Below are 18,980 nucleotides of genomic sequence, written 5' to 3'. Positions count from 1 at the left end.
GTGACTTGTTTAAATTAGTAGCTCTGAAATAACTGAACTTTGGTGAATAAGATCAAAATATTTGAAGTTGTGAAGGCATAATTGTCACTGTACTCATTTAATCCATTTGTGCAGTACTACAAAACCAGAAAATTCTGCAGAACAGTTAAGAACTATTGGCATTTTTATTTTACTAGTAACATCAATTTCTGTTCTCTCTGTGGGCTGACTTAAAATGCTAACTATGACTGATCAAACACAGGATTTAAGAACAAAATACAAATAGACTGCAAGCAAAATGTTAAAACCAACTGCATTGGGTTTGCATGCAAGGGTTTGGTATTTGAGGTGGCTTCTGCCAGAATTTTCCCCCATGTCTGGTGGCCCAAATCGAGACTGTTCCAAGATGGCCAAGGCTAAGCCCCCCCCCCCACCAAGTGATGGTGGTAGCACCTCTGGGATAACGTAGGTAAGAAGGGAGGAAAAAAGTTTTAAACTGGCAACTGCAGCTGGACAGCAGTTCCTGAAGGACTGCACCCAGTGGAAAGGACCCATGCTGGTGCAATTCATAAAATACTGCAGCCTGTCGGAGGGACCCCTCACTGGAGCAGGGGAGGAGAGTGAGGAGTCCTCCCCTGAGGACGAAGGAGCAGCAGAAACCAACTGCAACCTCCGTTCGCCATTCCCTATGCTGCTGAGAGGGGAGGAGGTAGAGAATTTGGGAGTAAACTTGAGCTTAGGAAGAAGAGAGGGGTGAGGGAAAGATGTTTTAAGATTTAATTTTTATTTCCCATTAACCTACTCTGATTTGATTTGTAATAAATTAAACTAATTTTCCCAAGTTGAGTTTGTTTGGCCCATGATGGTATTTGGTGAGTGATCTCTCCCTGTCATCATCTCGACCCACAAGTATTCAGCTATATTTTCTCTCCCCTGTCCAGCTGAGGGCGGCCGTGATGGAGCAGCTTTGGTGGGTACTTGGCATCCAGCCGGGGTCAACCCACCACACCAGCTATGTTGATGATATCTGCTGTTACTAGTGTGCCTGACAACTAGTTAAAAAAATAGGCTTTTAACTTGTATATGAGCTTCTCTAGATCTAAGATTGCACTGTAAACCTCATGTTATTCTTCAGTCTTTTTGGTGGAATAGAGTCCGTATGTTCTTTTTAGGATCAAAATCTGTTTGTTTCAGGATGGTCATAGTGTAAGTGTGAGATATACGTTACTCATATATTTTTGAGGTTGCCAAATTCAATATCCTGATAGAGGCAAGGCTTCTGTGAAGCTTCACAGCCCCAACCTGAACCAGTGAAGCTGAGCATGTATTCCCAGTAGGCACAGACATAGATGCACATATACAGCACATGTATACATTTAATTGGTAACACAGAACAGCACCAACAAACCTTCAGCACAAACACAAATGGCACCGTTGTCATTATCCTGTTCCCTTCTATGAGTGATGACAGTGAAGGCCCATTAGTGGGAAACATGTACATGTGCAGAATGTGGATTTCACTACTAGCTGGGCGCAGACACACAAACCCTGCAGTAATTGCCTCTGGATGCCCTGGCCTCCCCACTTGCTGACATCTGGATGTACAAGCTCCTGAGGCCACTAACCTACTCCAGCTGTACACATACTGCCTCACTGTTCATGCGCATACACACAGTAGGATCCAGTAACTGGGCTTAGACATCCAGTCCCTCTGGTATCTGGCCTTGGATCTAGGATTTCCTGATTGTATCCTGCACAGGCATGGACACACACAGAGACACATGCAATTGGGTTTCATTTGACTGCAAGGCTCCACAGTCTTTCAGGTAGCTGGCCTGGACCTTCTAGTACCTCTGGCAAGCCAACTCCCATGGGTGCTTCAACAGCCCATAGTAAGTCCTGTGTTAAGATGAAACGGTCTTCCATTGTATTCCATAGCATGTCCCAAGATTCCTATGCAGTAATCCCTTCAGTCTGTGTAAGGTGATCTGGCCTATCCCGTTCACATCTGGGATGGGTTTCACACCTGAATCATGGGGTTAGTCACCCTCCTGGGGGAGCTATGGGAGCTGGTGACAGAGTGTCCATTTTTGCCAGGGTTGCTGGGGCTCCTTCACTTGACAGCAGGTTGTACTTAAAGTTTGTTTGGCAAAAATATTTGGATCAGCTCTGTCCACAGCTAAAAAAAATATTTTCAGGGTATATTCACTTCCACTTCAGTAGGGATTTTTTTTTTCCTTTTTTTTTTTTTTTCCTTTTTTCCTTTTTTTTTAGTCATCATTTAGTCATATGCCAGAACCTTTGGAAATACTTTTTTTTTATTACTGTATGTTGTATAGTAGATAAAAAAGTCAAGGTAAGCCCATTGTAGAACATAAAAAAGACTTCAAAGACTTAGACTTAGGCACTGTTTAATTCCATTGTTGTGTCTGCAACAGTTTTAGTTCAGACCAGCTGATTTCCTTTTCAGTTGTATATCTTTTTACATGTTTGACATTTAGGTTACTGTAAGAGTCCTCTGAGAATTAGTTTATTTTTCTTGCAACCAGCAAAAGCTCCTTTTACTGGAGACTACAGGAATTTAGTGACAGGGAAAGACAGAACTGACCTTTTTAATTATATATATATATTCAGTAAATACCTTATTCTGAATAAAGTTATCATATTCAGTCTTTTCAAATAAGAAACTAGATTAAAGGCTTGGGTTTTACAATTTTAACTCATATTTTCATTGTTCATAATTTTCATACAAAAAAGTCATGCTCATTTTTTTTAGATACCTGAAATGCTTCTGAATGATACAGATGAACAAGAAAAGACTGGAAAAGCACATAAGGAACTTAAGAAAAAACACTCAGGTAATATTTAGGTGAACCCACTATTTATTATTATTGAAACACTTACCGGTTTTGTATTGGGCATAGATAATAGCATAGATACTTTGAGTCTGGTTTTGCCAGCATATTCATAGACTTTAGTAGTGTTCAAATGGCAGGCATTTTGAGCAGCACTGGTCTAGAGCATACATCCTGGCTGACTAAAACAGTCTCTTCTGTCACAAGCAATTGTGATGTATATTAATTTTTATAAACTGATTAAGCCTTGTTTTGTTTTGTCCTGTGTCTTCCTTCTATGTGGATGTTATTTTACAACCTCAGAATCTGATAATTCGAGAGTTATTCAGTCTGCATGTTCCATTATTCTTGCACTAGACCTAGTTATTTTATGTTAATAATTCCTTATCTCCAGTAACTAATTTCTTGGAAATAATGCCCTTTTTCCAGAATAATTTGGTTTTATAATACAACATAAAATTTAAACATTTTTAAAATAGGGTGTCAAACAGTAATCTAGGAGACCAGTGACTCAGCACTCATTTGCATAGTACTTTTAGCTACTTTTCATAAAGCATTAGTCAATGAAACAGTTTCAGTATATTTTTTTCTAAGGAATATGAATTTCAAGTGTTGTTTCAAACATGTTATTTCCCTGAAAGTGTTTGAAAAAATGTATTCTTTGTGAATTTTTTAATGCCCTTAATTTAGATCACAAAAAATGTACTATGTTGCTCTACCTCAGTTATTGTAATGTGAGATAAGAATGAATATATTATTGTCTGTGTAACAAATTGTGTTGTACAGGTGATTCTGATTTTCTGAAGTCATTTCTGGCAATCCACAAATCATGTAAAATGTATGGAGCAACACCTAGCAGGTATATGACATTCCTGCGTATATACAGTACCATCAATAACAGTAAAAGAAGAGAGCTAATAAAAAGGCAGAACCACCTGCAGGTATGTATTTAAGACATTTTTAAGATATGGCTTTTCAAAATACTCTCACATTTGGAAATGCCGTGTAGCGGCTAACATGGTTTTGTGAGGTGTCCTCTGTCGGTACATGCAGATGCTCTGATTTCAGGAAAGGAATAGTATGAATTTTAGTTCACATCCTTGTTCAAATGCCTTAAAGGGTGAAGAATGGTTTCTTGTTTTTGTTAATATTTTTCCTCAAGAATGTATCAGACTGGAAGAGTAAGTAGTACTTGAAAGCACATTATTTTTTTTTCATGTGTATGTATTGGAATTATGTTGCAAACAACCCATCATCTTTCCATACATTTATGTTATGCCTCTGTTGGTATAAATTTTCCCCATGTAGTTACATATTCCATCCCTTGTCTTTACATCTCTACAGCACCTTCCTGCTTTGTGTGATTCTTGCTAGTTCAAAAAGCAGTTTTCTTTAACCTCATGGTGCTCTTGTGTAGCTTTGACCAAGATTCCCTTTGTTATGATTCTTTCTCATTTTGTCTTTTTGAATTGATTTTGAATTCCTTTTCCATGCATCAGACCTTTACACAGTTCTAGACCAAATGCAGTTCCTCTCACAGGCATCGTTTTCCTCCTGTTCTCTATGCCTAACATGCTTATTTTTAAAACCCATTTCTTATCTTTCCAGTCACACATACTTCTCTTCCTTCTCCTCCCAATGTATTTCTGGAAAGATCTTCTGTATGATCCTTCAGGACGTGTAACTTTTCTCTTTACCCTTCTCCCTTCCCTTTCAGCCCCTTTTCCCAGTGACCCTTGCTGCTATTCTGAAACCACACTTGTAAAGCTGTATTTCTTCTTAAAGCAACTATCAAGATACTTCCTTACCTTGTAATCTACACTGTTTTTATTCTGCCTGGCAACATTTTTCTGTCTCGGTAGTAAGCAATTTAAGAAGATTTACATTTGTAATGGTGGAAATTGCCTTAGTATTTATTTAGAAAGTAGCTGTGGTTTGTTTGTGACAGGCACTCATTTGCTTGTAAAATGTTCTGGTTAAATAAAAGTAATCATTTAAGTGAAATTTATTATGTATATCCTAAATCAAAACATCTTGCAGGTAATATTTTTTTCCTAATACATCTTGAAATAATTCTGTTATCTGATTACCACAGAGTAAATAATTTAGGAAGTGTGCATAAAGAAAATAATTAAGCATAATTGAGGCTTTGCTTTAGGCTTTGCTTTATGTGCATATATGTTCTTTAGAAAATGTACAAATATGTAGAAATAGGATAATTAATTTGTTCTAATTAGTTTAATTTTTTTGTAAATTTGCTTTTATAGAAGATCTGTGTCATTAGTATCAGTTAACTGTAATGCTATTAATTAATGAGAACAAGATTATGTACTAGTTGCTGTTCCATTGAAAGTTTATTATTTAGAGAATTTTGGTTTTGACTTTTTGATGTAGTAACAGATCTTACAGCAACACATCTGTAAGTACTAAATCTCATTTTTGGATTAAATAATGCTAAGAAAATGTAAATATTGAGAAAATGTGGAACATAAATTGAAAAAATTAAGAATATTAATCTACATCACTCTTAGTTTATGCATAATGTTTGTAACCAACCTTCATTTAAATATTTTTAAAATTCATTGCTACGTAACTGCTTTTTATAAACTTTTATAGGCAGGTGTTTCAAAGCTGAATGAAGCTAAAGCACTGGTGGATGAACTGAACAGAAAAGCTGAAGAGCAGAGCATTTTACTCAAAACAAAGCAGGATGAGGCTGATGCTGCCCTTCAAGAAATTACAGTATCCATGCAGGTGTTGTATACAATGATATCAAGAAATGGAGGAAAAAAAGATGTGCTTTTCTATTTTTGGTCTCCTGCCTGTGCTTTGTTCTTTTCAGGGTTATAAAACCTGATGCTTTTACAAGAATCTGCCTAAGGGAGTGCATGAGCCCTGAGGCTTGAATAAACTGCAACAGGACAGAGAATTACATAATTGAAATCATATTTGAACTAATGGAGTTGGAAGAGATCAGTTTTGCACCTGAGTAGTATTTACTGCTGTAGTTTACTCTGAAGGTTTTCCTAGAAATTCACAAATCCAAACTGATTCATTTTATGATGTTTACTACAAACAGGGAATTTAAACAAAAGACTGACAAGTAGCACAATTTAAAGTAACAAATGCCAGGAATTAAATTTGTGGACTGTTCAAAAGAATGTATTTCATGAGGTCCAGTCCTTCTAAAGTTAACCTCAAAGAAGGTTGAATAATACCTCTGTGTTCATCACTCCTTGAATTTTTATTCTTCAGTTCACAGGTAGACATTCTATTTTTTGAGAAGGTAATTTTCTTTAGTAATGTTTTCCCAGTTAAGTAAAATAATTGTGCAGAAAATGGATCTCTACATTAATACTTCTAGGAATCATAAATGTAGGATAAGCCATAATGAATCTGCTGTCACTGCACTGCTTGTTTTGTCACTGGTTTGGTCTGATCAGTTTGAAGAAAACTTAAAGATGTTCAATGCCAAAGACATTCTCTGCTTGCAGTAAAGTAGTTTGTTTCTCAAACTACTTAGTCCACAGTAATTTTATATAAACCTACTTCACTTGGAAGTTTTTAATGCTTTAAGGCTATATTTGCACATAAATTTGAATAATGATGATTGGCTTGGTGTGTTCACTGCTGGCCTCCAAGAATTTATTATGCCATTTTCCCTGTTTTCTGTTGTAAATCTGTGTCTGCTGTTGTCCAGTAGAGTTACAGGTTGTGTGGGTAGCTCATATCACATTGTAGGATAAAATCAAAGAATAATAAAAAGCCATGAAACAGGATGGGCCCACTGACATCAGAAAAATTACAGTAAAATTCTCATTATTTAGATTATCATAAAGAATAGGTGCCCTTTAACATTTTAATGTCACTTCAAATATTCTGATTTATGAAAGAGAGAGGGCTGTAATACATGCAGACTCTTTCAGAGCAAGGCTTTTGACCTACAACTGAATTTTAAGGTTTTCTTATTCAGAGCCATCATTCAGTACATGTACATTAATATGAAATGTCTAATCGAGATTTAGGTAGCTAATGTTTTATGGATTTGAATATAATCTTCAGTGACATATTCCTCTATATAGCTTGTGTTAAGTGCTCAGAAAGATTATTATTAATCTCATTTTTTTTTCTGCTTACGTATATCTATTACCTTCTGCTACAAGTTCAACTCAGCTCAGCAATTGCTGCTGATAATTATGTGTTATACTGGGAAAATTTAAACTCTGGGATTTGTTGTCTTTTATCTTTTAGGTGAACGGAGTCTAGAATATTAGTCTTATTTTACGCATTTATCCTCAATTATTTGTTTTGTAGCAGGCATTGGTAATCCCTGGGTTTTGGTGTGTGCTTTTTGTTTATTTGTTTGTTTTGTATTTTGTATGTTGGTGGGATTTTTTCTTGTTTGTTTTGTTGTGGTTTTGTTGTTGTTTTTGTTTTTCTTGTTTTTTTCTTTTTTTTTTTGTGGTTCTTGAGGTTTTTTTTTTATACTAGGCGTTTATTGTTGTACTGAAGTACTAAGGAGCCCTGGAGATGGCTAATAGATACCATCTCCTGTATGGTAGACACAGTACAAGTCTAAAAAAAAACCCAGATGTAAACCCAAAGAGCTTAAAATACCTATTATGATGTAGGACATATGGCAAGTATCTTTACAGACAGAAGGGTGCAAATTTCCTGCTAAACAAAATATTAGTATTTTTAGATTAATAGGCTTTAGTTCCAATACCACTGCTGCTTCTATGAGCATTATAGAAAAGGAGAGTTTTAATGGCATCTTGAAAGAAAGGTGAGCATCTGTAAAGACAACAGCAGGAAAATAGTACTTTCCAATGTAGTAAGGATTTACAGTCTGTCACTGCTTACCCTTTCAGAGGGGGACTGACATCTTGATAAGGAATGAAAAATCAGAGGCAAGGAGAAAAAAGGTCATAATGAGCCTCAAAAATAGAGGTACAGATCTTGTCTGTGGTAAAGAAAGAGAAGGAGACATAGTAAAAGCAGAAGATGCTTATTCCATAATTTAGTTATCTAGTCAACATGTCTGGTATCAGTCTCAGCAAGATATTGCAATTGGTATTTTGCAAATTACATTACAATCAAGATTAAAAGAATAAAAGACCTAATGGAATAAAATTGTGTAAATTTGAAAACTAAAGGTATTCTCTTTATTTTAGAGTGCTAGTGAGCAAAAAACAGAAATGGAAAAATTAAAACACCGAATAGCAGAAGAGGCTGCAGAAATAGAAGAGAGAAAAAGAAAAATTGAAGTGGAACTAAAAGAGGTTCAGGTAAGTCCTGCCATACAAAATATTTCTGCAAAATGTATCCCTGTATGTCTTAAATCTTGCTTTAAGTTATTTTGATATTAAGGCTTTTATGCATTAGAAAATAGTATTTTATTTACCAGGTTGAGATTTTCATTTTGGCATTTGTGTTCCATTAAATCTTAATTACAGAATGAATTTTCAGGCCAAATTTTTCCTTCAGTTTCTATTTCTGGGTTGCTGCTGTCTACAGCTGAACTATGCAGATTTTGTGGGATGTTTTTCTATTACTAATATCTTATGTAGACCAACTACATTACTCTGCCATGATCAATCTGGTTCTATCATCAGCTGAATGTAAATAGCTTAACGAGCAATAGTTTCTAGTTATTACTAAGTTCTGAAAATTATATATCCTAATGTTGCTAATAGCAAACTGCTTGTTCCAGAAACCTTACAGCCATTAAGCATCAGGTTTTTTGAGAGGTGTGTGTGTTCAGTCATTGCTTTTAGTCTCTGTTTTCCATCCCATCCATTTTAAAATTGTATTAAACAACAAGAAAAAAGTACAGCAACGTAATTTTTTTCCTTTTAAATATCATAAATGCCAAGAAATTATATCCTTGTATTGAAAGTGACATAGAACTACAGGATTAGGGCAAATACCTTTCTGTGGTCTTTGATAAATATGAAGGATGTGCAAGGTGTTCACAGTGTTTAATGATAAACTTTAATTTTCTTCTGTCTTATAATTTTGTTGCTTTTTGATAAGGGCAAAGGATGTTTGGATTTGTTTAGTTACTGAAGATAAAAAGCTTTTGTGACCTGTACTTCTGCACATCTTTAGAAAGACACCCTCAGGCATACCTACAGATGTTAATTAGCATCATTATTAAAGCATATCTGTATGACAATGAACTTTTAAGCAATGAAAGAATAAACAAACATGATTGGTATTAATATCTATATAATGTTTATGAATTACAGTGCTGAATGAAAAATGAAGGAAGGTCAGGGGTATAACATGCTGGCTTTTATGGAAATACATTCATAATCTCTTAATAAACACATGGCAATTTTTAAATAAATGTGCGCCTGTATGCATCAGTGGCAGTTGTTTAGGTAATAAAATATATAAAAAGAACAAGAAATCGTATGAATACTGAAATGGCAAATGTTCTGTTTCTTATATCCTCATCTCTTTTTAAATGTGTTTTTATATTTTAAGCCACTGGTTAATGAAGCTAAATTAGCAGTTGGAAATATAAAACCAGAGTCTTTGTCAGAAATCCGGTCATTACGGATGCCCCCAGACATAATCAGAGACATACTAGAAGGAGTTTTACGGCTGATGGGGATTTTTGATACATCATGGGTGAGCATGAAGAGGTAAGGATATTATTTAAGCTTTAAACTTAAGCAGTAATTTGCAATGTGAAAATCTTTTTATTATATTCAGAAACACTATGTACAGAATTCTTTGGTCTCATGCAGAAATAATCTCTTTAACATTGTTTCTTTTTTACTTAGTTATTTAATTCTTTTTACAGTTTCTTGGCTAAAAGAGGAGTGAGGGAGGACATAGCAACCTTTGATGCCCGTAATATTCCAAAAGAAATACGGGAGAGTGTTGAAGAACTTCTTTCTAAGAACAGACCATCTTTTGATCCAAAGGTAATTCCTGATTGCACTACATAAAATGAAAAAAGATGAGGGGAAAAAAAAAAGGAAAGTTTAAAAAAAGACATGATTGTCTGGTTTTCCAACATAATTTTTGGAATGAAATTATAGAAAAAGTGATTATTTCTGCTTAGAGTTTGTCAGTCTAAAGAGATAAAATTGTAGCAGAGGTTACTCTGTCACACACTGCCTCTAATAGTGAAAATTTTTTTACTAACGAGCAGTGGGATGAGGAGTCAGGTCCTTGGAGATTTTTGTCACTAGTATAAATCAGAACTCAGAGAAAGGAATTGTAACTGGGTCTTTCTGGCTTCCTGGTAATAGTAAGAGTCTTAACAATACACTTAATTAAAAAAAGGAGGACTAATGATGATTAAATGTATGGGTGATGTTTTAGAATTGATTTGGTAGTAGCTATAAAAAAGAATTCTTATTTTTAAAAGCAAAGTTGTAGTTCCCTGAGAAGGAACATGTTAATAAATTATGCGTTAATTTAAAGCTTACTAACTTCAGTGAAGCTTCATAACTGTAAAGACACCCATTATTTTGTTACATGGATTGATGGCCTAAAATACAATCGCTTAGTAACAATTTAAAAGAAAAGTTCATTAGGGGATCTGGCTAATAGGCATATTTAAATTGATAACTTGTAAATCTTTTGCAGTTATTTATGCTGTATTTATCTTATCTACATTACACTTCAAGGACTTTCTTGTAACTGTTACTGATTTTTTCCAGAATGCTAAAAGAGCCAGTGCTGCAGCTGCTCCATTAGCAGCTTGGGTCAATGCCAATGTCCAGTATTCCCATGTCCTAGAACGAATTCAGCCTTTGGAAAAAGAAAAGGCTGGCTTGGAAGCGTAAGTTAGACACTGTTACAAAGTAAATGCTCTTAATTCCAATGGTGGTGGGTGAAACTAAAGCTGCCAAGGTGTAGTTGAAGTTTATTAAAAAGGAAAATAAAAAGATATAAGAAACTGCCTCATCCATAGGTAATAAAACATTCATGCTGAGACAGGAAAAGTAAGCGTGCACTATTTGGTTTTCCCTGGCAGCTATGCCTTGGATATTTTTTGGCAAATCACAAGTTACCTGTGTCAGCTGGAATGTGACAGGAAGAAATGAAGATCACATATGAGTTTAAAATGTATTGTGTTGGTGAAACCCATTATTTTGTAAGAAAGATGTCTGCTAGCTCCACTTTTTTCAGTCACATTCTAAGCATACTCAGTTTCTTCTTGGGATCAAAAAGATACAACATAGTCTTATGAATATCCATAACCTGAGGAATCTATACTGATTGTTTTACGAAGTCTTAAAATTCCTTAATGGAAGCATTTGTTCTCATCTTTAAGAATATATTTGAATGGGTTGTTTGGTTTCCATTTTTGAAGCTATATGATGAGATGTAGTCAAAACTTTTACATGTGAAAACAGATTTTTGTCAATATAAATCAAGAAAGAACTGTCTCTGAACTATCTCTATGTAAATAACTTCCCTGTTGCATTTATCCTCCATAATCTTAAAATAAATGTTAAATTTTTTTAGTAATCTCAAGAAAACTGAAGACAGAAAACAGAAGTTAGAAAATCTTTTGAACTCTGTTGGTCAAAAAGTATCGGAACTCAAAGATAAGTAAGTCAGGTTTGTTTATTTTAAGGTGCTAATAAAACTATTGATGAATTTACAGTATGAGTAATGAAATTTATCTAAGGAAATGTCTTTCCCTGCTCTGAATTTACGTCAGAAGTAGCAATAATGAGGCTTTCTAGACCCTCAGTGGAAATGAATACTGTTAGAATAGAGTTCATCTCATCTAGCAGATGAAATGCTCCTTAAAATTACCTGTTTCTTGTTACTGTGTTGGAAGCCTTCAGTGTAGACACTGCAAAGATAAGCAGTATGTATCTCACTTTTAAAACTAAGAGGACTTTTATGTCTCCTTTGGACTTTGGAAACATTCCTATACAAGACTTTCAGTGATCACAGCTTGAAGAAAGGCAGTTCTATTTCTTTTAGGGTGGCCTACTTTCCTGACAGCTAGCTAACTGTCCTTTTAATTTAGCATCTCATCAAGTACGTTACTTACACTGCCATAAAAATTGCTGTGGTGAACTTCTATACTTTCTCCAAATTCAGTAGAATACAAGTCTTTTAGTTTGAGGTTTCTTTTATGTAGTTAATACAGGATACTGTATTGCTATACAACCTGACCTGACATTTGTGCATATTACTAAATGTCATGTTTTGTAAGATGCAAAAAAAAAAAAGTTGTTGAATTCTCCTTTTCATTAAATTATATAGTGATGTCTTAGATTAACTAAATACTGTACATTACAGTTAAATATATTATTTTTAAAAAGGTGAATAGTAAATGCATTATTTTAATTAAATATTAATTTAGCTGAGTAGGCATTAAACATTACAAATCAATACCTAAACCTTGACTGTTGTTTGGGGCATGTTCTTACTTAGTGGTAGTTTACAAAATAGAGTAATGCACATGGCACTGGGGTCATTCATATGAATTAGTGATGTTCTCCTTTAAAGGTTTCATAGTTTAAATTTACCAAAAAAATACTAATGTACAGTATGCCATTGAGCCCGCTATTGTTGTGTCTAGGTGCAGAACAAAACACAATCACTAAAATAAAGTCAGGCTTTTTAAGAAGTAATGATTTTGAGACATTAGAGTCTACAATATAAATGTATTTTTAAATCTTACCTGTGCATCTGTCTAAATTTTGTTAGTTAGAAGTCTTAACAAGATATCTGCCAATTAGAAGCAGAATGTATAAAAAAGATTTGGGGGGGGATTAATTACAAATTCAGGCAATTAAACTGCCTTGAAAATAACTGTCCAAAAATTTAGTAGTTCATGCAATGAAATGCTATTACAAACAGTAGTTTTCTTACAGATTCCAGAGCAGAACAACAGAAGCAGCAAAACTTGAAGCAGAACTAAATAAAGCTCAGAAAACATTGAAAGCTGCAGAGATACTAATAAATCAGCTTGATAGGGAACATAAAAGATGGAACACTCAGGTTAGTGAAAATTTTGGTAAGCAAATCTTATAGCTAATAATGTGAAAACTGAGGTTTTGCACTGTTTGGAGAATGTGAGTTATTGCCATTCTGTGTCTCCTAAGTACATTTTTTTAATTTCTCATTAGAAATACAAGCTTTTCTTCCTTCTGAAACTTCTTTGCACACACAGGCCCTCCTTCAGCCTGAAACAAAAAGTAAAATTTCAAGATATATACCAGCTGAAAATAGCTGTCATCTCAAGAAAGTGATGCCAAGCTTTCTTGGTTATCTAAAACTGGAAAAAATCTCTCTGCTGAGAGACATGGTCCTGTCTCTCAATGGACACTGAAAAAAAGCCTAAACAATTAGACTACGTGCGTTTTGAAGAACTAAAGTTAGGGTTTAATGAATCCTTCCTGTAGGTTGACTAGCATAATGGAAAAAAAGGTTGATTTTCCTGTTAAAGTAGCTTTAAAGCTATCCCATCTTCTATAGTAAGGATTGCCTGTATTTGAACCCCAGATTTTAAATGTTTTTTAAAAGTGGTTGCTCACAGTTTTTCTTTCTGGTACATTACCCCTGTCTTTAGAAAGCCCAGGTTATATATTAATAGTACACACTGTATTTTTCTCCAAAATATTGGAACATTTCAAAGCAGAGGTAGTGTGCAGATAAATTATTTGAAGATATATGATAAATTTATTTTATCACATAAGTCTGCAGTGAGTCACATTTTTAAGTGTAATAGGTACATACAGTATTTACATATTGTAAGTGGTACTCACTAGCTGACTCTGACTAGTGATGTGTATTTATTTTTCTTACTATAATACTATTTACCCAGTTGCTTATAAGTGAAAAGGTGAACTGTTCATCAGATTGATAGATTTTTAGTAGCTAAGTTCTCAGAAACTTCTGTTCATGTTCAATTCCAGAGCTAAAAAGAACTTTTCACGTACTTTCATGCGTGTAGCTATGAGTTAGCTATGTATAGATACCTGAAATACAAAAGAGAGAGACTGTGTCAATTGTAGTCTCATGGAAGTAAAATTTAATTCTGACTTTCTAGTAACTGATGAGAAATCTTAACATAATTTTTGTTTGTAATATACCTGTGTATTCTGTTCTAATTTTTTTTTAAGGTGTCAGAGATAACAGATGAACTGGCTACACTGCCTAAAAAAGCTCAGTTAGCAGCTGCATTTATTACTTATCTTTCTGCTGCTCCTGAAGATCAGAGGAAAACCAGCTTGGATGAATGGATCAAATCAGCAGGCCTTGAAAGTAAGTGTGTGTGTGTGTGTCTGTGTGTCTGTGTGCCTATGTGTAAGTAGTTAAGCTTGATTGAGAAATGCCAGTGAGTTCTAATGGACAGTCTTAATTATCTTGGTGTTCCAATGGAAAAGCGACATTCTCTTACTCAATAAGTACTTGTATATACAGACTATTTCTTGGGATAACTCTAGAAATTATTAAGATTATAAATACTTACAAATTCTTAAGTTTTAGCTCCATAGTCCATGTTTAAAAATAAAAGTTTACGTAAGTAAATGTATTCACACTAACTGTTGTAAATTTGCCATTGCGTTCCGAATGCTTCTGCTTTTCCAGTTATTTTTTTGATATGTGTTAGTAACACCATTAAATATTTTTTATAACACCAGCTGGTTAATAGTACTAAGTTCAAGCAATAAAATAATAAATTAAGGGAAGTCTGCAGACTTGCACTGTAGATTAGACAGAGTTTTCGCATTATATAGAGTGCTAAATGCTTAAAATTTATGCAGACAATATTAGCAAAAACTTAAACTTTTTTATTTATTAGAGTTCGATTTACGGCGTTTCCTGTGTACAGAAAGTGAGGAGTTAGTCTGGAAGAGTGAAGGTTTACCTTCAGATGACCTTTCAATAGAAAATGCTCTTGTCATTTTGCAGGTAATTTGGTGGGATTTTTTTGTCTTATCTTGGCAGTATTTCAGTTTCTACAAATTTCAGTAACATGGCATAATTCTGAAATTTTGAACCATTTCATTTGTGTTATTTTCTTAGCACCACAGAACGCACAGAGACACCAATACTTATGTAACTCTGGGTTTTCTGTAGCAAGAAGAAAAACAGTTACAGAAAATACGTATTTTTCAGTTTTGCTTTTATAATTTTCTTCCAGATGTTGAAAAGACAAAGCCTGGTATCAGTCTATTAAGGCTTAAAGAGTGAATAATTATGAACAGCAACACAAACAGCGGAAGATTATATCCTATGTTCACTTTATCATTTCTAATATTTTTTCTCAGAAAAAGGGAAAAGCCATGTGCAGATACATTTTACAAGAACTAGATTTTAAACCCTTAGATATCATCAGATAAGCTCTGTGAAATAGAATGCAAAATGCCATTCACTTAAGGGCAGTAGCTAATGACATTTGAGAGAAATATGATAATACTATACTATATGATTCAGTTTTATCGTATAGTTATATATAGATGTATAGAATGAATGATATTCATATACAATTGCATTTATGCACATAATATTGGACCTGCTAGAAAGTAAAGATTTAGTGCCAGGAGGAGAATCTGCATTTGCCACTTGGATGATAGACTATTCTCTCAAATCAGCTACAGCCTTTTCTCTGATTTAAATTTATTTTGCTTTATGATCTTGATAGTACATCTAGCTACTCCTTTCTCAGTTGCTTGAAAACTCTTCAATAAATACCATCTTGTACCCTTACAGTTACTTATATGCTGTAATCAAATCTTATTTTTGATTTTCCTGAGTTGAATAGATCGAGCTGTTAAAAATCTCACTGTGTATGCAGAGCTTTTCAAGTGCTCCCTCAGCCCAACTAATTCTTTATGGACAGTTTTTTTCACCACCCCTTTAAAACTGAATTGAATTCGGTATTTTACCAAAGTCATTTACAGCATGATTCTTAAGCTTTTATGCTGCTCTTTGTCTTTTGGCGTTAGGATATTGTCTATGTTTCCCTGTCAGGCAGCTTGAGGTGTGTGTTGTTACTCAGTTTGAAATAGTAGGACTCAGAACCGTAAAAAACCCCAGACCTTGAAAGTGTTCTTCTATCAGAATGAACCAGAGAATTTCTGAAAATACATGTTTAAACCCTCAGCCTGTTTGCTGATGACACAAAACTGGGAGGAGATCAGAGGGTCGAGCTGCTGCCCAGAGAGTCCGTGACAGGCTGGAGAAGTGGGCTGACAGGAACCTCATGAAGTTCAACAAGAGGAATTGCAAGTCCTGCACCTGGGGAGGAGCAACCCCAGGCACCAACATGTCTCAGTGGTTACCCAGTTGCAAACAGCTTTGCAGAAAAGGACCTGGGGTTCCTTGTGGATGCCAGGCTGTACATAAGCCAGTAATGGGCCCTTGCAAAAAAGAAGGCCAATTGCGTCTTAGGCTGATGTAGGCAAAGTATTGGCAGCAGGTCAAGGAAGGGGATCCTTCTCCTCCTCAGTCCTGATGAGGCCACACCTGGAGTGTTGTGTCCAGTCTTGTGTTCATCAATACAAGTGAGACATGGATGTACTGGAGAGATTCTGGTGGAAGGCCGCAAAGATGATGAAAGGACTGGAGCATCTCTCCTATAAAGAAAGGCTGGAGAGCTGGAACTGTTGAGCCTGGAGAAGAGAAGGGTCAGGGGAATCTTACCAATGTTTAGAAATACTTGAAGGAAGGTGCAGGTAGGATAGAGCCAGGCTCTTCTCAGTGGTGCCCAGGGGCAGGACCAAAGGCAATGGGCACAGACTGAAACATGGAAAACTCTGTCCTGACATTAGAAAACACTTTTTTACTGTGACGGTGACTGAGCACTGGCATAGGTTGCCCAGGGAAGTCTCCATCCCTGGAGATACTCAAAAGCTATTGGGACATGAGCCTGGGACATTCTATGATTCTGTAAAATCTTAAATGCACATGTCAGCAGTGAATAGGTCTCTTTTCATTTCCGCTCTTACTACCATCTCTCTGGTCACTCTGTGTTGTGACCATTGTGTAAGTTCTGAGCACTTACATAATTAGTGTATTGGTGATTAAAGTCTCAACATTTAGAAAGCAATGTGTATGGCATAGCGTATCTTTATATAATAGTAAAGCTTTGCACAGTACTGGTATGGGAACCACACATTTGATAAAGGTTTTACGAAAATGGAAGCCCGCTGTCTCATCAGTATTCATGTTACCAGGCGATATCACCAAAATATTTTACATCATAATGTTTGTAAGTTTGAGATCTGGATTTATTTGTTATTGTAAGTAAAATGCTATTGGTATCTTTATTCCTGCAAAATACTTATATTTGTTATTATTTCTAAAATGCATTGAGGTCCAAACCCAGATGTACTGTACCTTTGCCCACTACAGGAAGAAAAAGAAAAAGTAATTTTGTTACTAGGCTGCTATTGTTTTTTTATGAATTAAAAAAAAATGAAATTAAAATGACTGTACTTTGGGGAAATAGAAAAGGACTTTGTTCAATTTTATTCTTAAACAAAGTAGATTTCAGTAAATTTATTTATTTATCTATTTATTATTCTTCCCCTAGAGTAAAGTTTGCCCATTTTTGATAGACCCTTCTTTCCGGGCTACGGAATGGTTGAAGACACATTTGAAGGAATCACGTTTGGAAGTTATTAATCAACAGGTGCAATATTTACTCTTGGTCTTAACAGTTCTTTTCTGCTTGAGCTCATTCCATTCCAGACTTAGAGAGCAGTTTTTAAAGGGGTGTGACAGCAATCAGTGAAAATGTGGTTATATTCCATGAAGCATGTAATTTCTCACAGAGTTCTAGGTTACAATGACTCTTACATGATATTGAAAATTCGTTTACTCAAGGAGGAGATCAGAGTATTTAAAATTGAGGGTCAAAATCTGGCATTACTTCTACAAGTTTATCTCCTCATGCTTCCCCCTCCAGGAGTATCAGTATTTCCTGCTCTGAGGGAGATAGCAAGAGAGGTCTTTTGGTTGCAGTTCACTTTATTTCAGGAGTATGTATACACTTCTTCCCTATGGTCTTTGTGTTGTTTTCTCTATATTTGAAATAGAAGGTTGGATTTCAGTTTGAGATTAAGGTACCTAAGATTGTCTACATGTTACTGTTTACATGGGTGGTGATTCTTTGCTCAGTTGCACACACACATAGTTAGGCATCCAGGGCCTTTCAAAAGCCCCTTACTGAATCCTGCTTGGCCTCAAGATGCTGATTCAACAGAATGTAGGTCTTTGACAGATCACTGCTAGCTCTGCACAGGCCTTCTAGCTACTCTCTGATGGTATTAAATGCATATCTTTGGGTGATTTAAAGTTTCTCCTGCTAGCTGATTGGCTTGATTACTTTTTAGGCTCTGTTGTCTGCATTGTCTAGGGTCTCCATTAACTGTAGTGGAATCTTAAACACCATGTGCATGTTTAGACACCTACATGCAAAAGACTGTATTTAGATATCTTTATGTGAATCCTGTCCTTAGGTCTTGATTCAGTTTTGAGACATAGCTACCTAATAACATTTGAGATGTGTTAACTAGCTAGGACTTCCAGGAGCACCTGAAACAAAACACAATACTTATGGTAGACCTGCTTTCTTCTGGTGTGGCACATGGAGAGCTCGGCGTGTTAAATGGGTTGCCTGTATGTCAGTAACTGAATAGATCAAACTTACTTAAGTTAAACATTTGTGGTTAAACCCTGAAATATCATACGATGCTTGTAATAGAACTTTTCACCAATTAGTGAATTTAAGATTCAGACTCCTGGTATAATGCCTTTCTGTTCATTTCGAAGTGTTAATATTTCATAAAAATGTGACTCAGCAATTTATTTTTATTTACCTAGGACACCAACTTCTTAACCACTCTTGAGCTGGCAGTGAGATTTGGAAAAACACTTATTATACAGGAAATGGATGGAGTAGAGCCTGTACTTTACCCATTGCTAAGAAAAGATCTTGTTGCTCAAGGTAAATGACCAAGATCTTTACAAATGCTTGTTCGAAGCTTTTGTAGGTTAGATCTGTATATAGCGTATAAAAATTGATTTTTCTGAAAACATCAGTACTGTATCGTTTTTTTTCCTCTCTAACATTAACCTGCTGCTAACGCTTCAGTGCATGAAATAAGCTGGAGATACTGAAAAGTATTTGGAATTTTTTTGACT

General features: G+C 35.2%; 1 protein-coding gene across 2 annotated transcripts in view; it reads left to right on the top strand.

The window, feature by feature from the left end:
- DYNC2H1 (dynein cytoplasmic 2 heavy chain 1) overlaps positions 1-18,980 on the top strand; it is a 164,870-nt gene that overhangs the window by 50,916 nt on the left and 94,974 nt on the right. For both annotated transcript variants that reach the window (XM_061457809.1, XM_061457808.1), the window contains 13 exons: positions 2,756-2,837; positions 3,621-3,775; positions 5,451-5,588; positions 8,009-8,122; positions 9,327-9,487; positions 9,649-9,772; positions 10,517-10,638; positions 11,328-11,414; positions 12,698-12,824; positions 13,949-14,090; positions 14,632-14,741; positions 17,368-17,466; positions 18,660-18,783. In XM_061457809.1, coding sequence (XP_061313793.1) covers positions 2,756-2,837; positions 3,621-3,775; positions 5,451-5,588; positions 8,009-8,122; positions 9,327-9,487; positions 9,649-9,772; positions 10,517-10,638; positions 11,328-11,414; positions 12,698-12,824; positions 13,949-14,090; positions 14,632-14,741; positions 17,368-17,466; positions 18,660-18,783 — 1,585 coding nt within the window. The remainder of the gene's footprint in view (positions 1-2,755; positions 2,838-3,620; positions 3,776-5,450; positions 5,589-8,008; positions 8,123-9,326; positions 9,488-9,648; positions 9,773-10,516; positions 10,639-11,327; positions 11,415-12,697; positions 12,825-13,948; positions 14,091-14,631; positions 14,742-17,367; positions 17,467-18,659; positions 18,784-18,980) is intronic.

Source organism: Pezoporus flaviventris, unplaced genomic scaffold, assembly GCF_033815535.1.
Source record: "Pezoporus flaviventris isolate CSIRO_AGI_PZ_B2104156 unplaced genomic scaffold, CSIRO_AGI_Pfla_v1 ptg000025l, whole genome shotgun sequence".
Taxonomy (NCBI): domain Eukaryota; kingdom Metazoa; phylum Chordata; class Aves; order Psittaciformes; family Psittacidae; genus Pezoporus; species Pezoporus flaviventris.
The sequence above is the reverse complement of the archived record's forward strand: the minus strand, read 5'-3'. Positions and strand labels throughout refer to the sequence as shown.